This window comes from Rhea americana, unplaced genomic scaffold (genome assembly GCF_003343005.1).
Source record: "Rhea americana isolate MKP2758 unplaced genomic scaffold, rheAme1 scaffold_61, whole genome shotgun sequence".
Lineage (NCBI taxonomy): Eukaryota > Metazoa > Chordata > Aves > Rheiformes > Rheidae > Rhea > Rhea americana.
Window position 1 is genome coordinate 1,984,428 of NW_028186768.1, and position 19,021 is coordinate 2,003,448.

General features: G+C 55.0%; 1 protein-coding gene across 1 annotated transcript in view; it reads left to right on the forward strand.

Moving 5' to 3' along the window:
• Nucleotides 1-19,021, forward strand: part of ASTN2 (astrotactin 2) — a 350,711-nt gene that overhangs the window by 186,180 nt on the left and 145,510 nt on the right. The window contains exon 14 of the mRNA XM_085320071.1: nucleotides 18,707-18,831. Within this exon, the coding sequence (XP_085176197.1) occupies nucleotides 18,707-18,831 (125 nt within the window). The remainder of the gene's footprint in view (nucleotides 1-18,706; nucleotides 18,832-19,021) is intronic.

The window sequence follows — 19,021 nt, forward strand, 5'->3', positions numbered from 1 at the left end:
CTCTGCCCTTTGGTTTATCAGATAGTTCTGCTGCCCATCGTGCAGCATGATGTTGGGATGGAGCCGGTGCAGTGCAGCCTGCTTTACTTTGTCCCTCCAACTCAAAAGGACGGGGATGTGYGGTGGGCACCCTTAGGGCGCAGACCGAATGTGGCTGCTGCTTTGATCCCATGCCACGCCGGACTATGAGCAGTGAATAGAGTAGCATGCGTTTGTCTTGAGATCTTAAACGTGAGGCCAGTGCGCTGTTAGGGTAAGCGCTGAGGGAGAGTAGGGTTTGGTTGGTTTGTTTTTCCTCTCTAACCCCTATCGTTGTATGCAAGGGATTCAGGGAGCACGCGGACAAGCATTTTGGTGGCATAGCTCRGGAGGTGGTTAATCCCAAGAGAAGAGCAGAGGATGAAAATACTGGTCAGTAGAGCAGCTGCGGCCAACGTCCTCGTGACGGGCACTGGCAGAGCCAGAGCGGTTTGCATTGGTGTGTGCTGTATATCACGTTGTATTACACACCACAGCCTGTCCCTGCTCGCAYGTCTCTTCCTGCTGATGCCAAGGACCCTCTGTCCCTCCGCCGGTGACAGCGAAGCCGGAACCGAGCAGCTCAAGCTCGTTGCAGAGTTGTCAATCAGGAGCTCTGTGTATATATTCTAATAGTGAGGTGGCTTAATCACCATTAATTATCACGGTTGCTTTTGCCCACTGTGATGCCACGTGTCTGCTGCAGAAGTCCTGCTAAAACCCCGTTTGCTGACGTGGGTCAAACCCTGGCACCTGGCAGCACCTTTGCCCTGTACTCTGGGGCTTAATTCCAACTAGTAGCAGCTGACTGCAGGGAGGAGGCTGAAGCTGGTGGCGGCTTGGAGGGAGCAAGGCCTGTGCCCTGCGGTGACGCTGGGCYGGGCACCGGGCGTTTCTGGCTGGGAGCAGATGAAGGCCCTTTAATCGTATTCCAAAAAAATCCAGTTCACTCCTTGCGCTGAAGTTCTCGCCTTGCACAGAGCACAGTCAGAGCCAGCTTCTTTCGTTCTCTTTTGTTTTGCCCCTTTCGTAATTTTTTTTTTCTTGCTAAGAGGCTGTGGAATATTAATAAATAAGTGGAACTGAAGCTGATCTTCAGGAGCTGATTCCAGTCGCACCTTGTGGTTTAGCCTGGAGGCTCAGCAGTGGATCCAGCTCACTAAAGACTAGATTAGAGCGATTTTTTTCCCCCCCACTGCCTCAGGATGGGGCGGCCTTCGAGCCGCATACTGTCCCCGAATCGCTAGGGGATTATTTCCGAATGGCTTGTTTGTTAGTTCCTTATCTGGTTTGTGCCATCACTTTGCCAGGAGGGAATAGAGATTTTTGTTTAAAAGCTGTTTGCAATTTCAGCCTGTTGCTTTTATGCCGTTAATACATAAAAAACCCCGATTACTACCCGTGGTGCCAGCTTTACTTGCCGGATTATTAGCGCATGGCAAATGGGATGGCAGAGCGAGGTGCGTGCGGCTCTTGCGGCGCGGCCGAGCGCTCCCCGCCGAGCCGCCCTTCGCCCAAAATGTGGTCTTTTCCCTTCCCTGCTTTTTTGCTTTGCCTCTTGCTTCCTCGYCAGCACCCGGGAATAAGTCGTGTTAACGTTGTCAGGCAGCGCGCCGGGTCGCCAAGCCGGCGCGGGGGGAACTGTCATAATATTGATGGGGAGTTTGGCAAGTTAATTTTAAATCTGTCACTCTTTCCCCTCGCCGCTTTCTCGCTCCTTAATAAATAAATTGGGAAAAAAAAATAAGTAAAGGCGGCGTGGCGCGCTGATGGCTCGGCACCGTGGCCGCCAGCGGAGCAGGGGAGCATCCCTGCCCCACGCCGCTCGCCCCCGGCACCCAGGCGAGGGTGTCGCGGTGGGGCCGCTCGGCTCGGGGCTCCCCGGCGAGGACGTTCTTCCACCCCCGTAGCATCGTAACGCTGTATGTAACTCCGTTAATTTAACGCTTGATTTCTTCCCCCCTCCCCTTTCAAGCCGCTGAGTGCAGCGCGATGGGGCAGTTCATTACGCCTGTGCCAGCGAGCGCTGCACCGCCCTGCCCCCCGAAAGGCTTTTTTACCTGTTGCCCTKCAGGCCTGGGTAACGGATAGACCTCTTTTCCAGTGGCTGCCTTSCATTTCATTCTTTTATTATTATTATTATTTGTTGCTGCAGTTCTGTTACCTGTTCACAGCTCCAAAGGCTCGGACGTGTTGGTTGGAAGCAATGATGTCTTTCCAAGCCAGGCTAATGCCTCAGGCCTTGGTCCTAAGTGGTGGACCCAAGTTGTGCCAGCTGGAGCAGGTAACAGGGTCTTTAGCAGTTTAGCAGCTCTATGAAGCTGTTCTAGGAAGCAGAGATGTCCTGCTCTGCCATGGCAGGAGCCTGGCCGCGTTGCGACTGTCCTGTTCTCCGCGATACGTGGTACCTTGTAGCTCTCTGAAGGTTCCCCCATGGTGTCACCAAGCCGTTTTACCTCCATCCTGTGTTCTCAGCCTCGCAGCRCTGAGGTTGGGACATCCTCACTGCTTTTCATGGGTCTATCTACCTTTTCAGAAACCATGACAGGATCAGACAGATACAAGCACCAGGTACTTAAGTTGGGCTTATGATCCAGAGGGGTCGTCTTGCGTCTGTGCTGGTCAGGATAAGCTGTTGAGATTTTATCAAGTCCAGGCTCTGAAAGGTTAGTGCAGTCCGCACAGCGTCCCATCATGTAGGTTAGGACTGCGTCCTGCTTACGGCAGTCCTGCTCGGGTTCAAAGTTAGCATCCCACAGAGAAGGAGAACAGATTGTGCTGCTTTGAACTGGTATTTCCAACAGTCTGCAGACACAAGCTTCTGCACTGGATTGTCATCATGTTTTGTTCTTGTAGCAAAATAAAAGAAAGTCTGTTGCAAATGCTACCCTACAGACAGTGCAGGGGTCCAGGAAGGAAAAGATGCTTTTAAAAAATACAGGTTGAGATGTTTGTAGTAGACCTATTCTAAGTTCTGCAAGTTTTCAGCTTCCTTGTGCACCTGGTGTTAAGTAGGGCTTAACCTCCTTAGTGGGCCAGCTCATCCTCCACGAGCGTGGGCATGGTTGTCACACCCTCCTCCTGCTCCCGCTGTTGCATTCCTGCTCCCAGTGTGGCCCAAGCTGCTCCATTGCATTCTAGTTTATGTAGGCAGCAGGTTACGGGGCCGTGGCATCTCTCTCTTGCTGTCTGGCTGTTGCTCTCGACAGCTCTGCAAGCCCMTGCATGACCCATGGGGTAGCTTCTGCTGTGGGGAGGAGGAGAGATGGCTGGGGTAGAAGCTGCCACCAAACTGGAGCCCTAGAGCAGCGTACATCCGTGACTTGGGCTCCTTCTTTGGCTCCTCCCGAGCCCCAGTGGTGCTAGGTGGTGTTTGAAGGTGCGATGTACAAAGAAATAGGTAGATGTTAGGGAAAAAAAAAAAGTGCAACCAACCTCCCCACCTCTATGGTGAGGCTGGGGAGGAGCCACACTGCTTTCACCTCAGGTCATGCTTTTAGAGTAGGCTTTGCAGCCATGCAAACTGGTAACTTAATTTTTCACCTGACAGCTCAGGCTCCAGAGAGGGGCTGGGCAGCAGGAGGAGGATGCCACGGTGCTGGCAGGGCTTGCGGCCGCTCTCCCTCGGCCGGCGTGGGAGGTGCAGGTAATGTGAGGTGCTCAACGCCGCAGCTTGCTTTCCTGAGCACCTGGGCTTTTTGCTGTATTTAATTCACAGCAACTCCCTGCAGAGGAGCTTGTGCTACCGGATCAAATCTTCCTCCTTCAATACCGCCACGTGGCGACATCTGGACGGGCCTTGAGCGAGAGCTGCAGCCTTGCGGCTGCCCGAGCGCAGTGCGTGCGGCTGAAAGCGGGTGCTCATGCTCAGGGCAGAGCGGTAGTAAGAGGGAAGAAGCCTGGTGTTGTGGCCACCTTGAGTGTCCTCGCACGCAGAAGGAGACCGGGGTGCAGTTTCCCCTGGTGGCACCGCCTGGGCGAGCAACGACAGCCGCGCTGGCGGTGTCGCATCGGTAAAAGCCGGGGCGGTCGCCGCTCGCCCCCGGACCCAGAGCTGGCTTTGCAGCTCTGCCCTTGCGTACGGTGCCAGCCCCCAGCGAAGTCACCCGCGGGCTTTGCTGGGTGTGGGAGCAGCCCGCGGCGGCGGTCTCCTTTCCCCGAGCGGCAGACCTGCTCCTTGCCTAGCCAAAGGAAGCCGGGRAGGTGCTTTCTGCGCCCGCCCCGAGCCCTCGCTCCCAGCTCCCGCCCCCTGGGCCCTGGCAGCACGTTTGTGTCTGCGCAGATGTTTGTATTCGTTGCAGCTGATGAAAATATTCATTATCTTGTTAGCTGCTGCGGCGAAGGAAGTTCAGATTTGCATTTCCACAGCTAATCACGCAGTGCAAACAGAGCCCGTCACCCAGCAGCGCTAATTGGGCAGGACATGGATGCGCCGAGGCAGGGAGCCCTCCCTCCTGCCCCGGCTCGTGCCGCCGGCACAGGCCCTGGGGGCGGCGGGGGCACGGGGCCGGAGCGAAACACCGGGGCCGCGCAGGCTGGCCATCGAGGAGAGGCGGCAGCCGGGGCGTGCGGGAGCSGGAGATGGAGGAGGGCTCCGGGAAGGGCGTACGGCTCGGGCAGTGTTAGCTAGGTTCACACGAGGGTGGGGACGAGCGCTGGCYCGTGTGCAGGCAGGAACAGGCGGTGGGATGTCAGTCTGTGAAGGTTTCCGGGAAAAGCCCGTGTGTTTGCATATGGGAAGATTGTGTGYGCTAGCCGGGAACATCTCCTGGGGCAGGAGGTGGGTCCGAGGGATGCTCATCCTCTGAAAGCCGTGCTGATGACATGCAGGTTCCTCCTGCAAGGAGCATGCCCTGCTGTCACACAGCCGACTGGTGTGCTACGCATAGTGCTGTGATCTTCGGGGGACGTCTGTGTCCCCTGCCCAGCAGCTGGGCCAATGTGTCAGGTGCTAAGTGGTGGTTTTTGAGCCTGCAGTATGTGAAAAGCTCATGGTGATGCCATTGGCTTGAGGGCTTAGTGTGAGGAAATGGTGAAGATTTGACATAAGGAGCATAAAACTGTATAGAAGAGAGAAACCAGAGAGCAGCATTGGGCACTTGCAGAGCAASACCAGGGCTCTGCTCACCTGCTCAGTTTGACCCACATCAGCAAACTGGGTTTTAGCAGGACTTCYGCAGCAGACACGTGGTGCTTCGGCACCGTGGCGGGCAAAGACGCAGGCCTGGTGCAGGAYGCCGAGGCAGGCATGGACGTGTTGTCTGTGGATGCACTTGTGTTGACCATGGCGCTTCCCTCAGAGACACAGTGACTCCTGCTGTCCCCTCCCAGTGTTGCTGCTCCTCCCCTGATGCTCAGTACTGCAAAATTTCGCTTCACCTTTACTAGCTCTCAAGGCATCTGGGAGGTTTTCTCTGCTTCCATTACATGGGGAGAGACAATCCAGCTCCAAACTGGGGATGGGCTTACTGACCCGTCAGGTCTTCCCACTTCTGACTTTCATGGTTCTAATTATATTTGGTATTATTGCATAGTTAATCTGTGTTGTTAGGAGAAGTGGCAGAGATTGGTTTTATAGTAATAACAGCTCGCTTTTGTGTAGTACCTTTCATCCTGGGAATCCTTCTCAGCTTTATAGCTTTACYGTGGGTGCAGGCTTGCAGACAGGAGTAGTTTTTCCCTTTTCCCTCTCCTAGCTCAGGGTGCAGAGCGTGTTAGATAGGGAACAGCAAGGACTCGGCATTCACTTGGAACAAACAAAAGCAAGTGTTAAATTCAACTGAAAAGAGGGAAGAGAGTGAGGTGTGGGGGTTAAGGGAGTGTTATCCAGCACGCTATGGACGCTTCTTTGGTGGCTCCCGGTAGCAAAGGCCTTGCTTTTGTGCTCTGAATAAAAGATGCCTCCCCAGAGCAGGATGCTGCTTGCGCCATGGGCATTGCTCYGATGGTATCTCTGGGGAGAAGGCCAACGCTTGCCAGGCCGTCATTGCTGCTCTTTGCTAGTGCTGAGGCTGGTTGTCGGAGATTCACCCCATCCAGCATGACCTTAACTTAGCAATGAGAATCCTTGCTCCAGGCGATGCTGTTGCGATCAGGCAGTAGCATGGGGATATCTGAGCATTACGGCTTCACAACATATCTGTGCCAGCTGTGAGCCATGCTTGCTTCAGCGTTAGCAGCAGATCTTGAATGCGATCCTCAGTGAAGTAGAAAATCTTGTCTTTTCTTTTTTCCATCCCAAGTGATTGCTCCAGAGACTGAGGAATTGCCCTCGCATCTTTTGCAGTGTAACTGTGACCTGAAGGCGAATGCTAGGTCTGGTTTGGGCCCTATTAGTTGAACCAACTGTCCACCAAAGGTGAACACAGAGCTGGCATACAGGTTGTGTTGGGAGCTCTCCCTTCTTCCTGCCACATCTGAGCCACAGAGCCTGTGTGTAACCCAGGAGATCCACTAAAACTTCTACTGCACCTGGTTACTGAACAATGTCACCTAGCCTGGAGTGCTGAGCCATGGSCCAGCACTCAGAAATGCAAAATAAGCAGTTGGTAGCAGCCCCGCGTCGGTCGCGCTTGTCCCTGACCTCGCAGCAGTGCTCTCTTGCTGCTCTGACTCCCGCTCGCCCAGCGGTGATTACAGCTGTGCGAGGAAGCTGGAGCGTGTGTGGAGGAGTCTCCCATGGGCTGTTGGGCTCAATAACAATTTTCTTGAGATTAAAGTTCAGGGCATTTGTGCCAGTTCATTTCTCCCCCAGCAGCGTACTGGAAGAGCGGCGTGGCYGGTGAAGTGCCTGATGCGCGCAGAGCAGCGGGAAGCAGACGCGCCTCTGTCCTGGCTTTCCAGGGCGCTGCGCCGTTTGCCAGCTGTACCGTTACCTGAGGGCAGCAAGCGAACATCTGGGAAGCGTGATGGCACTGCCGCTTGTCATTGGGAAGCCTGACACCCCTGGATGCGAGCAGGATTCCCCCTTGATGGCAGCTCTGAAAGGAGCTGGGAGGCAGGAAGCAAAACGAAGGTGTCCAGGCAGCCTCGCCCGAGCGCTGCAAAGGGCAGAGGAGACTTCGCTCTGGCCTCCTGAGTTTGTCTGGGGGATTAAAAAGGAGTAAGTTCACTGCAGGTGTCGTCCCTCTGCCCCGACTCGGCAAGTGCATCGTTTCATGGCTTCCATAATTAACTTCACACACSGCAATGCAACTTTGCAGACGCAGTCGCAAATTTTAGCTAATTAACCGTATGGCCCGGCTGCCTGGCAGAGCCGGGGGGATGTGCGGCTTATGGGTGCTACTCTGAGCGCCGCCCTGCCCGGGGGCTGCCGCTGCCTTCCCTGCACCCCCCTCCCCTCCCCGCRGGCGCAGGAGGCCCCCCGGGAAGAAACGCGGCTCTGCAAAGCGGCTCGCTGCCACCCGCCGGCACCGCGCTGTGACGGTGGGAGCGCGGAGCAGCCGAGCGGAGCGCGTCGGACCGCCGCCGCGGCGCCGAACCTCCGCTGCCGGCGGAGCCCGGGCTGCTGGACCGTCCCTGGCTTGTGGGGCGCTGCTCTGGGGACGCTGGCGCGGCTGGAGCCCCCGCTGGCGTAAGGCAGGCTGCCCGCAAGGGGCGGCGGGAGCGTTAGCTGCAGCGAAACGACTTTGGCGGAGCRCCAGCATGTGAAATGTTGGTGATACTGCGGCCCTGCCGCTGCCTGTGGCTGTTTTTCCTCTGCTTCTAATGACTAATAGAGAGAAGACAAAACAATTTCTGTTAGTTTCTCCCACGCCGCAGTGGGTTTCTTATTTTCCAAACCTCATTAGAGTTTGTAATACCACGGTGGTAGTCAAGAGCAGTCCGAATCACCCTGGGGGAAAAGAGGAACCGAAGAGATATAATGTGTAGCACAGTATTAACGCTGCTCCTGGCTCATTTCCAGGGTCCCTTCCAATTCCTGTCCRAACTCTTATGCCTTATCTCCATCTTAAAGGTTAACAGTGAAGCTTAGCGGAAAAAAATGCTTACGGTCCCAGATTGTGAAGAGAATAGATGTGTGCGCTGAGCAGAGAAGTGGCTCTGCATTTACGCTGGAAATGCAAATATTATTTAAAAGACAGAGCTTGCACTTTCCGCCACACTGTAGTTCTAGTGTCGGTTACCTGCGAATAGCTGCTGGTGTGACAGGGCTGGCCAAAGAGAGGCGGCAGGCTTCGCATGGCTGTCTTGGTAGCTKTGCCCGAATCCTGTAAGAACCGGGYATGTGTCAGGCACCAGTCTCCTGCAGGTTCCTTGGGAAAATCCACAGTGTAGTCCTGGCTCCACCGGCATGAGTGGGAGTTTTGTTATTTTTTGCCTCAATACAAATAATCCTAATGAAACGGTGAGGAACGGAGCTGTTTGGGCAACATGTTTGAAATGATTGCAAACAGCACCCAAATGAACCCTCACAAGAGGACCCACAGCTTTGGCTCAGCTCACCGCTGAAATAATCTTTTGGAGGAGTAATCCAACCAGGCTTTGAACCATTCGAGCATAGGAAAACATCCCCAGTTCATTTCATAGTGGCTACAGCCTGGTGGGCAGAAGCTTCAAGAGCTGCTCCAGGAGGTCTGTCTGTCTTCATGGCACTTTCCCATCCAAATTGTTAAAAAGCTGAAACTTGCTGAGCTTATGGAAGCCGACAAGGTCAGACCCCTCGGCTGTCAGCGACTGCTAATGTAATGGAGAGAGACACCTTGAACAGCAGATACTCCTGTCAAGCACTAAGCAGCTCCAGCTCTTTGCGGATGGACTGATTTCTGATCAAGTCACATCAGTTGCTTGGAAGTTTCCACAACTGGCCTATCAAGTAGCGGTGGCATGGCACAGATGTGTCCTCCTAGCCCTCTCCACCAGGTTGCAGGCTCCAGACAAGGCTACTGAGTCCAAAACCCAGCCAGCCCTGGGCTGTGACAGAGCCACTGCCTGTCTTGCTGGAGAGAGAACCATCACGCTTAATGCAGCGCCATGCAGAGCTGCAGGTTTTCATGGCTGGTTGGTGGCTGGTTGCTTGTTTTGCTTTTGGAAAAGGTGGAGAGGAGGTGTGTGTGGGCGTATTTTGGGTGAGAAGCCTATGTTAGCCTATCCAGGCTGAACAGCAGTAAAGAGACAGTAACTTATAGATGTGTAATGTTGGGTCAGATATGTTTATCCTGGGTCATATTCCATAGCTTTCTTGCTACTTGTGAGCAGTCGTTGACACAAATAGCTCATCAAATGAGGGAGTCTCTGACAGAAAATCTGAAGGGCTTGGAGCCTGCGCTGTCAAGRAGGAGGAAGGTGTTGGTGTGTGCAGTCTGATGTTTTGGGCTCTGAGCCTGATGCTGCTAAGAAAAGTTAAGCAGGTTTTGAATATCAGTAATTGTTCTATTTTCTGCACCAAGTCTCTTCTTCCACCTCGTATACGCGTGCTTTGTGAAGGATTAACTATCTGATAGGTGTGAACTTCTAGGAGCAAGTTCTGCCAGAGTTAGAGGCAAATGAAATAGTTTGCCACTCTGACCCTTTTTGCTAAGCAGGTGTGTGCCTGCTTTTCACCTTAGCCTTCTCACCCAATCATAGTTTAGTGACTTTTCTTAAAACTTCTGGGAAATCACCTTTGAGCTTTTAGGATAAGCATGGTGAAATTTCAATCCCAAAGTGAGCAATCTGTATATTTGCAAAGTTGTATAAGGGGTTGAAAAATAGAGCTTAGCATGAATTTCCTCTTGCAACCATGACTGCATAATTAAGGCATAAATCTAGTTTGTATACCTTAATACTGCGTACTACATATGCACGAGGCGTTGCTGTGGGAACTATGAGTTTTCGAATTTGTTTTTACTCCACACTGTTTCAGCAAGTTCCCAACAGACACTCCAGAGAAAGAGAGATCCACAGCCTACCGCAAGATTTCACCCACAGGAGATTCAGTTTAGTAGAATAAATAAATAGCTGTATAATGACGAAGAAGGGGGATCGGGACAGTGGGCAGGGGGGTGGGGAGTAGGAGTAATAAAAGATGATAGATGGGAGAGGGTGCTGAGGGCACTGTTAGAAAGGCAGTCACCTTTGCTGATGGGATCACTCCCACCTGGCAGTTGTGAGGACAAGGTTGCAGCTGGGGTTGGTTCTCTCTTGTTTCATGGGTTTCTGTGTTGCGATGAATCATTGGCAGCCTTGGTCACCGAACTGGTGGTGCAAGTGCTGCTCTGAGTGTGGAGGAGGCCTGACTCTGCAGAGCAAGGGAGACTCTGCTTCATAGTGGAGGAGTGTACTTGGCTCCTTGTAAGGCCCACTCCCTCCTTTGCTTCCTGGGAGGAGGCTATGAGCACCAGTTGCACTAACAGGTTTTTCTCTCAGCTTCCTCTGGAGATGAGGGTAATGCAACTGTCTGGCCATGTGTGTGTTCACTTCTTGGCTAGTGTCAGTAGCAGACAGAAATACTCAGAAATACTGATGTTGCTACAGGCTTCTTGAGCGTCAATAGCTGGGAAGGCAAGAGTCTCCTGAGGTCCCACCGAGAGAGTCCACAGCATGGCATACACYGCTTGTAGGCACTAGCATATCCACACAGAAAGTCACCTGAAATGGAGCTGAGCTTTGTCATCTCTGCTGTTCAGAGCAGCTTGTTGGTGGTGGATCTCATCTCCCCATCTGAATGGCTTTTCCGTAATTCAGGAAGGGAAGTCTTTCTTGCGCCCCATTGCTGTTCTGTCTCTCGTTCCCTCTGCAGATTCCTGTGTGTTTGCTCTAGAAACAGCTTCAGGAGAGCATTTGCCTTTTCTCTGTGATTGCTTGWGTGTCTGTGGTAGTCAGTACCGGCGGGGTTTCTCTGAGTGCTCGTTGGTGTCATCTGCCCAGAAGCAGGCAGTGTGTTGGGCATCACACCTTTTGAGTGCTTGCCTAGCTCTGCTGCTGGGACCTCTCGCTGCTTAGCTCTGTTTGATGTCCCAGATCCCTTAGCCTTGACGTGTTGCGTAGGATGACAGAGTAGGGCGACAGCAAGCAAAACTTGCGGTGACACTCTAGTGCATCCGAAGATGACTGCAGTGGCTGGAGGAGGGCAATGGTGATACGACACGTTGCGGCGCACTCTAAAGCTGCAGCAGCTGAGAGGGCTTTAGTGCTCAGGGAATGTTTGGAGATTGCTTGTGGGAAAATCAAGTTTGAATGATCCACTGTTTCTCGAGGATGGCGCTGTCCAGCTGAGGTGCACAATTCCTGAGGAGCTAGTGGGAAGGGATCCGGCCAACCCAGGARGCAGATTTGACAAAGGCGGTGTGAAGAATCGGTTTATCGGTTCAACAGCCAAACTAAAAAATCAGCAGCATCGTAGTTTAGATTACCATGAAATGATTTTTATGTTCTTGTCAGTTAATGCAGAATGGAAAAGCAGCAGCAGTCTCAGTTTGGACTTGACTTTAGTTAAAGCAAGGCATTTTAGCACCATTTWAGGGAAGGAGGAGGAAGGGGAGCCTGTACCCCCATGTTACCCAGCAGTGCAGTGGCAACAGTGCTTGTTGAATTTGTGGTTGTAATAACCACAGGATTGTTAAGGGTTGTAATGGCTGCTGCCCCTGAGTGCCATCTCCCCATCAAGCGTTTGAGTCCTTTGCACGGTAGTGTCAGTGCTACATGCACCGTGCTGATGGAGGAGTTGAAGGCAGACCCATTCCAGAGGCTGGAATTCCGGAGGCATCATAAGTTAAGGAGAAGCATTGCTTCCTCCATCTCTGTTTTGCACACACACAAACAAAAAAATCTCTGCTCAGACTCCACAACAACTTCAAACTGAGTTGACAAATAGTTTCAGGTCAACCAAAATGATGTCTTCTGGTGAATAAGCTATTCACTGTCATGAATCTAGAGAGACCTCTCCATCTCTGTTGGCTCCCAGAGGTTCAGTACTACTTCCACCACTAATTTCATTTCAGCAGGCCTGTTGTTGCTGTCCTGGCCCTCCATGTTACTGCCAAGTGCTGCTMCCAGCAGAGCTCTTYTGGTGGTGGCCACAGGAGACCTCTTCGTTTTTGAGTTGAGCAGCCGGTTGGTGCTGGTATGCAGAGCTGGCCAGGCCTTCTGGAGGTTGCAGTGGTGTCCCACTGTCCTGATGGTGTCAGGCAGGGTTGGGCACCATCGGAGCAAATGGGCCCCATAGGTGACCATGCTCTGAGGAGGACACCATTCCCACGGACAGAGTCAGACTTGGTGGGTCCCAGCCTCAAAGTCTCACGCGGCCTCTGGCTGTTCTTGCTCTCACCGTTGTGCTGTGAGTCACAGGCAAGGGCCGAGGCAGCTGATGGTGCCGGGTGGCACAGACCCACGCTGCCTCTCCAGCCGGCACTCCCGGCAYGGTGCTGCAATTAGTATTCCTGTACTTGGATCAAAGAGCTGCCGAGACGGAGCCCGCGGCATTTCGCCAGCGGTGATTGACTGAACCGTCCTCACCGCCTCGCAGTTGCAGAGCAGATAGCTTCATGGTGCCGCAGGAGGGGAGCGGGCAGCCCTCGGCCCCGCGGGAAGGACGACGCGTGCCAGCCCCGAGAGCCGAGCCCGCTGCTGTGAGTGCCGCGCAGCAGCGCCTGCAGCCGGGGACGCGCTCCAGTCCCAGCGCTCTCATGATTTACCTCCCTGAAACACCTCAATTTAAATGCTAATTTTCCCCGAACCGAGGGGGTAGAGCAGCTATTGAATATTGTTGAGCCGTTTATTAACAGAGCAAAAACACTGGCATGTACTCTCGCTGCGACCAAGTGCCGCTGGCGTCCAGAGCTGGGTTAGCTGCGCGCGTCAGCCCCTGCCGTGCCAGGGACGTGCGGTGGCACCAGCTGCTTGGTGGCCCACGTTGTTTGCTCCGAGTGCAGATCTGGCTGTAAGCTCATCCGTGCTCGTGYGTGCCGGTCATGTCCGAGAGGAGCTGGGTTTCGCGGCTCCAGGCTGGCCACGCGGGCTCCTCCCTGACATGTCTTAGGGGAACCTGCCCATGGCAAGCTGGGTCCTGGCRGCCACGTGGCTTTGGGACAGACCTCCGGTAAGGTGGCCAAGGACAGCGCTTGCCATCCTGCTGGCCCAGGCTGCCGAGGGGCCGTGGGAGCTGGGGCCTCCGCGCAACGCACTCCCCACGTGCTCTCCCCCCCTCTCCCTTCTCTGCAGCCTCCCCAATACCTCTGCAGACCTTGTGCCCTTCCTGTCACTGCTGTCACCACACTGCCATCACAGGAAGCGAGCCCCATCAGCTGCCCGATGGCCTGGCCAGCTTTCCGTCGGCGAGCGGGGAAGCCACGTGTCCTGCTCACCGAAAATCAGCCTTCTGGGGCAACGCTCTCCCCTACTGACCAGTCTCATCATCATTGCAAAGAGCGAGACTGCTCCGTTGGGGAGCTGCAGAGGACTAAAAGGCCTGCAGAAACTGGTTGGTCTCTTCTTTTTATCCTGCCTCGTTAGAGAGGAGCTGGGACTCCCTAAAATTAATGGCTAGTAAATTTGGYGTAAGTAATGGCTACTTCACGCAGTATGTGCTCAGCCTTTATAACTCACTGGTGCCTGAGGTCATGGTGACAAAGTCTCGGGTGAGATTTACAGTGTGCTTACCTTTTCCAAAGTAAGTGTGGAAATAGGAGACACTCTTTACTGTCTCCCTCTGACTCTAGATCAATTTTTTTGTGATTACAAGTTAAAAAGGAGGAGCTATTCCTGAATGCTCCCATGTCAGGTGCAAGCCAGCCTCTTCTGAGCTTACGGCCACCCCCTTGAGGAAGCTGGAAGGAAAGTTGGTTCAAAAACCAGCATGATGAATTAGACAACCTCAAATCCATCTTGTTCTTCCCAAGCCATTGCAGGACGGAAAGACGGCTAATAAATTACTCTTGCCACAGAAGATGTCATCACAGGCATGAATAGTATAGCTGTGCAGAAAGTGCTATCCTCACATAGCCACCTTCCTGAACATAACCATACTGGATGACAATGTGATTAACATTTGTAGCTGTGCTGGCTCAGATAAGGGTAATTAAATCTCATGCTTCAGGCCATCAGCTAATCACTTATGGGGTCTTTTCCTTTCCTTTCTTTTTTTTTCTTTTATCCCTTCCTGACTGTATTTGCCCACAGTTGCTGAGATGCATCATGTGCATCCACTGTCAACTGCTGTTGGAGGAGCAGGAAGCTCCACTTAAAATGATGGTTTGCTCTTGCAGTGAAAATCTTATGGGTAAGCAGAGTAGGAGGGATGGCAGGCAAAAGTCCAGCCCCTAGGACAYGTTCTTCAAGAATGAAGCATGAAGGGAGGAAGCCACAGCTGACTGAGCCTAGGAGAAGTGYTTCTTCACCCAGTGGTGCTGCTAATAGAAAAATGAAATGAATACGAGTCACTGGCCGATCTGTAACTACCACAGACCAAAATCCACTCACAGAGACCGCAGTTTTGGCGCTGGCCTTCAGTGCCCTGGCTTGCGGWCAAAATACCCCAGGGCTTAGCAGAGCCTCACCTTGGACTGGGCACAGCACCTACAGCACCATCCAGGCCAGCAGCTCCAGTGCCAACCTCCAGTTCTGCTGCTGCTCCCCCAGCTGCCATGCGCACCACCGCTGGTGCTGGGATGCCRGCCCCTCTCGCCCATCCTCTGAGGGCCTTCCTCTGCTCCCTGGGCTGCGTGGCACAGGGCCGGCACTGCTGAGCGGAGTAATGCAGCTCTAGGCTCCAGCAATTCGTTGCGTGACCTTGGGTGTATTATGGAAGGTCAGAGTCCTCAAAGCAGTCTCTAGTTTTGCATATCAAGTTTTTGAAGGACAAGAGGATACAGACTCAGCAGGCTCCTCTCACCTGAACCCCCTCCTCCTGGTAACTGAGCACCTTGCAGTTACTAATTGCTTTTACCCCACCAGCACCTCGGTGAAGGAGAGAGCTGTCATCTCCATTTCRCCTGAGGCACTGGCTGGGTTTTATGATTTGGCCAAGGTTACACRGAGTGTCTGTCAAAGCTGGGATTTTAAACCCAGTTTAATCCAGCATAGTGCCTTCCTCTTCAGCCCACCCTGCCAGTAAGAGATGTTAGTGAAGCCTTGGGATATCTGACCTTTTTCAACRTCAAGACTCATTTATCTGGAAGTCAGCTCATCCTCAAGGAAAGGAAGTACTCTGGATTGGCAGCTACTGGGGATTGGGGCAGGGAGGGAGAAAAAACCATTTCTTTGTATAATAACTTGCTATCTGTTAAGTGCCCGTAGAGACTGGCAGATCCCTTCCAGGAGAAGGATGAGAGTGAACAAGTTAATTCAGTGCACGTTGCACTGRGGATCGACAGCGGGTTTGCTGCTCGTGTAACACATCTGCTCTGTGAGTAGTGGAGAGGTGCTGGAGGGCAGAAAAGAGAAAGAGGAGGGTGCCTGTCGTGTGGCTGTCAGGTGCTGAGAGCAGATAGGTGTCGTGGGCTCTCTCCTGAGCTGACTGGAATGAACTTGGCTCCGCTGCTGGTAGAAACCACAAGGTCACAGCAACCACACGGACCTTCACGCAAGCACAGGTACTGCATGCGATGCCGGACCCGTGCCAAAGTGCGGGCGGTGCAGACGTGCACCCGGGCCGACACGCGTCCGCCCCGGCGGCTCGCGGGGCGGCCGGTAACGCCGAGCCTCCGCAGCCCTCCCGATACATCTCCGCCCCTCGTCCGCGCTTCCGTTCCTCGCGCCGAGCTCCTCGGGGTCTGCGCGCGGGGGCTCTGATCAGCGCTTCTAAAGAGCACGAAAGCCCGGCAGAAACTCTTTTTGTGATTTACGGCGGGCAGCGCTGCGAGCCGCAGGGTGGTTAATAAGGCGCGGTGGAAAAGGAGCTGCAGCCCTCTGCCGGCTGAGACTCCGCAGCACACCGCCCTCGGTGCCGGGGGCGCGTGGGGAAGACCCTTCCCGAACCGATTTTCCTCGTCACCGCTCTCGGCCCTCCCCGTCCGCCTTGCCCTGCCCGCAGGAGCAGGTCCCAGCTTGGCGCGGTGCGGGGCAGCGCTGTCTCGGCAGCTCCGTGCAGAGTCTGCGGGACTCTCTGCTGTCCCGCGCTGAGCGGAGAGATCTGGTGTTTCCCTCCCCTCTGCTCTTCTGTGGCTCGTTCCTCGCTTGCAGGGGCCGCTGCGTGTGCGACAGAGCAGCACATGTGTGTGGTTGAAGGCGGGGAAGTGAACAGCGCTGACCTGCTAGCAAAGAGAAAAGACAGCTGTTGGCAGAAGGGAGGGAGGAGGCACGGAAAGGATTTGCTAGCAAAAATGTGTCATCAAACTGCTCCTGAAGTCCTGTCTTTTAGCGCTGCTTGCTCAAACATAGCAGCGTATTGTGGACATATGCGTGCACACACACTTACGCGTGCACAGGCCTTTATTTGCAAGTGCATGCACTTGGCCCTTGTTTTTCCCCAATCTTTTGATTGCAGAGCTCTTTAAGCAAATGATATTACAGCAAGCAGCACCATGGAGCACAGCTTTTCAGTAAATACCTTTTTAGAGAGCCATCAGCTTTGACTAGCAGCCACTGCATACAGATGATCCTCACACCTGGCTTTGTGTGGCTTCTCCTTTCAGGTCCCTCCTTCCTTAGCTGCTACGGCACACGGACTGCCACCCACCCYAGCTGTTGTTTTTCTACCCCAAACAAGCTGGGCTCGTGCCCAGCTTCCTTTGGCTGAGTGCAGAAGTGTCTGTGCAACGCGGCCAGCGCGTGCGCAGCGCGCTCAGAGGAGCATTGCGCAGGGTGACAGCTGGCCTGTGCGCCCAGACACAGGCAGGTGTCCGTGAAATGGTCTGGACACACTCCTTTGGGGGTGATGGAAGAGAGGTAGTTTCTATGCATCTTCTCTCACCTGTACTTGGATATAATGTGCTAGATTAATGCAATCTCCTAGCTTCTGCTGTGAAGCGTGGCAGAAGATCCGGTGGGTATTTCTGGCCTCCCTGTAACGGCAGCAGAACAGCACAGGTTTCTAGCAGGGAGCAGGTTTTTTGGATGCCTAACGGGGCTGCCGCAGCCRTGGTCTAAGTGGTGGCATGGTCCCCATCACACAATGTGTCGCCCCAGCTGCTGCARTTGCAGGGTACCGGGGCTAGAGCTCCACAGTCTATTTGGGATGYGTTTGCCTGTATTAAGCAGTGGCAGGCAAACATTTGCCTCCCCCAGCCAAGAGGACAGAGCAGTCTCCGCACCCCGCAGCCAGGGGATGGGAGAGGTGCCCATGTTTCAGGAGTGCGGGATGAGCCGCTCAGAGCCCTTCCCGTGCACAGCGAGCGCTTGTGCGTAGCTGTTGTTCAGCTGGGCACAGGACAAGCGTTTTGTCACCCGGGAGCCAGTTATTCCGGCAGTGTCAGGTCTCTCTTCCCGAGCTTGTATGTGTTTGGGAGGATGTGCTGTAACCATAACCAGACCCAACGCTCTTAACTCAGATAGTTGGAAACTGGGAGGGTGCCCGGGAAGGTGCCACTAGCTGGTCTCACCGTGCTCCCTCCTGGTGCTCCCAGAGGCAGGGTGCTAGGCCRGATGGCATTTGGTGTGACTCACCTCCCCCTTGTGGTTTTTCTCTGATGGACAGCGTGGGGCTGACCAGTCACAGAGGGGACAGTCTCTGTCCTCTACTGGCCCTAGTAGAGCTGCACAGTGGAAGATCTGCTCCATCCTCTCATTTGCAGTGCTACAACTTGCTTTTCCTGGGATCTGGAGTTGTTGTCTGGAGCATTACCGACACTTTTCTCCCCTTTCTGCTGAGGTGGAGTAGCAGAAATATCCACATGCTCCTTCCCTACCAGTTCACCTGGTCTTGTAGCCCCTGCCTSTGGCCACCCAGGCAGCCTGAGGCTCCTGGAGTAATTGCACTTACCCCATTTGCATYGCTAAGACAGCGAAGGGCTTAGAACAGCAAATCACCGCTTCGCCACTGGGGATGCAGAGCGGAGCGCGATCAATAGGAGATTTGTGAGCGTATGTGTGAGCGAGAGGTTTTTCCTCTCGGACAAATAAAACACTTTTTCTCTGGCAGTGCCTCTAGTGAAGCTTGTGAGATGCAACCAGGTGGTGTAGGGAGAGCGCAGGCCGCTGCTCCGCGTCGGCCGCCCTGCGCGGCGTCTCTCCTGCCCTGCCGCGYTCGGCTTCTGCGCGTTGGGCCTGAATCTCTCCGGAGAAACCAAGAGGGCTGTCGGGGCGCGCGTCTCGCCTCGGAGCGCGCGCCTGGATGGGGCGAGCAGAGCGCCGAGGGGCGCGCCGGCCGCGTCCCGAACCGGGAGCAGCGGGAGGGAGGGGGAGGCGGCTCCGGGACGGAGGCTGCCGCCGCGCTCCCAGGGCTGACCCCGTTTTGCCGGCGCGTCCCTCTTTTCTGTGGCAAAGCCCCTCCAGCTCCGCACGCGGGGTGCTCGGAGCCGTCTGCCCTGCGCGTCGCCCCCAAGGCCGCACCTTTCCGTTTCCACCGCGCTTCAAGGGCTCCCCCCGGCCGCTGGGCCGGGGCCGGCGCGGCCCGGAGGCAGCTGCCCTGYGCCGGGGTCGGACAGCGGCACGGCGAGGCCGGGGCTGGGCGGAGGGCGAGGAAACCCCCTCCGGCGCGGGGGGCCTGGTCTTCTCCTGCCCTGAGGAACCCACCTGGGAGACCCGCCTCGGCCCCGGCGCCGCGAGGCCAGCTCGGCCCCTCCGCCCGGACGCCGCATCGTTGCTTTGGAGTTTTCTTTTTTTCTCTCCGCAGGGAGAATAACTTCATCAAGGACTTYCCGCAGCTGGCCGACGGCCTCCTGGTGATCCCCCTGCCCGTGGAGGAGCAGTGCCGCGGCGTCCTCTCGGAGCCCCTCCCYGACCTCCAGCTGCTCACGGGTACGAGCCGTGCCGCCGCGCGCCCCGCGAGGGCGGAAGCACCCCGCCGGCTCCCCTCCTCGCGCCCAGCCCTGGCCGGCGTGCCCCGMGACTCCGCGGCCCTTCCCGGCACCCTCCCGGCCTTCCTTCGGCAACCGGAAACCCTGCGTCGGCTCCGCGCCTCCGCCGCTGGTCGGCGGCCCCGGGCCCG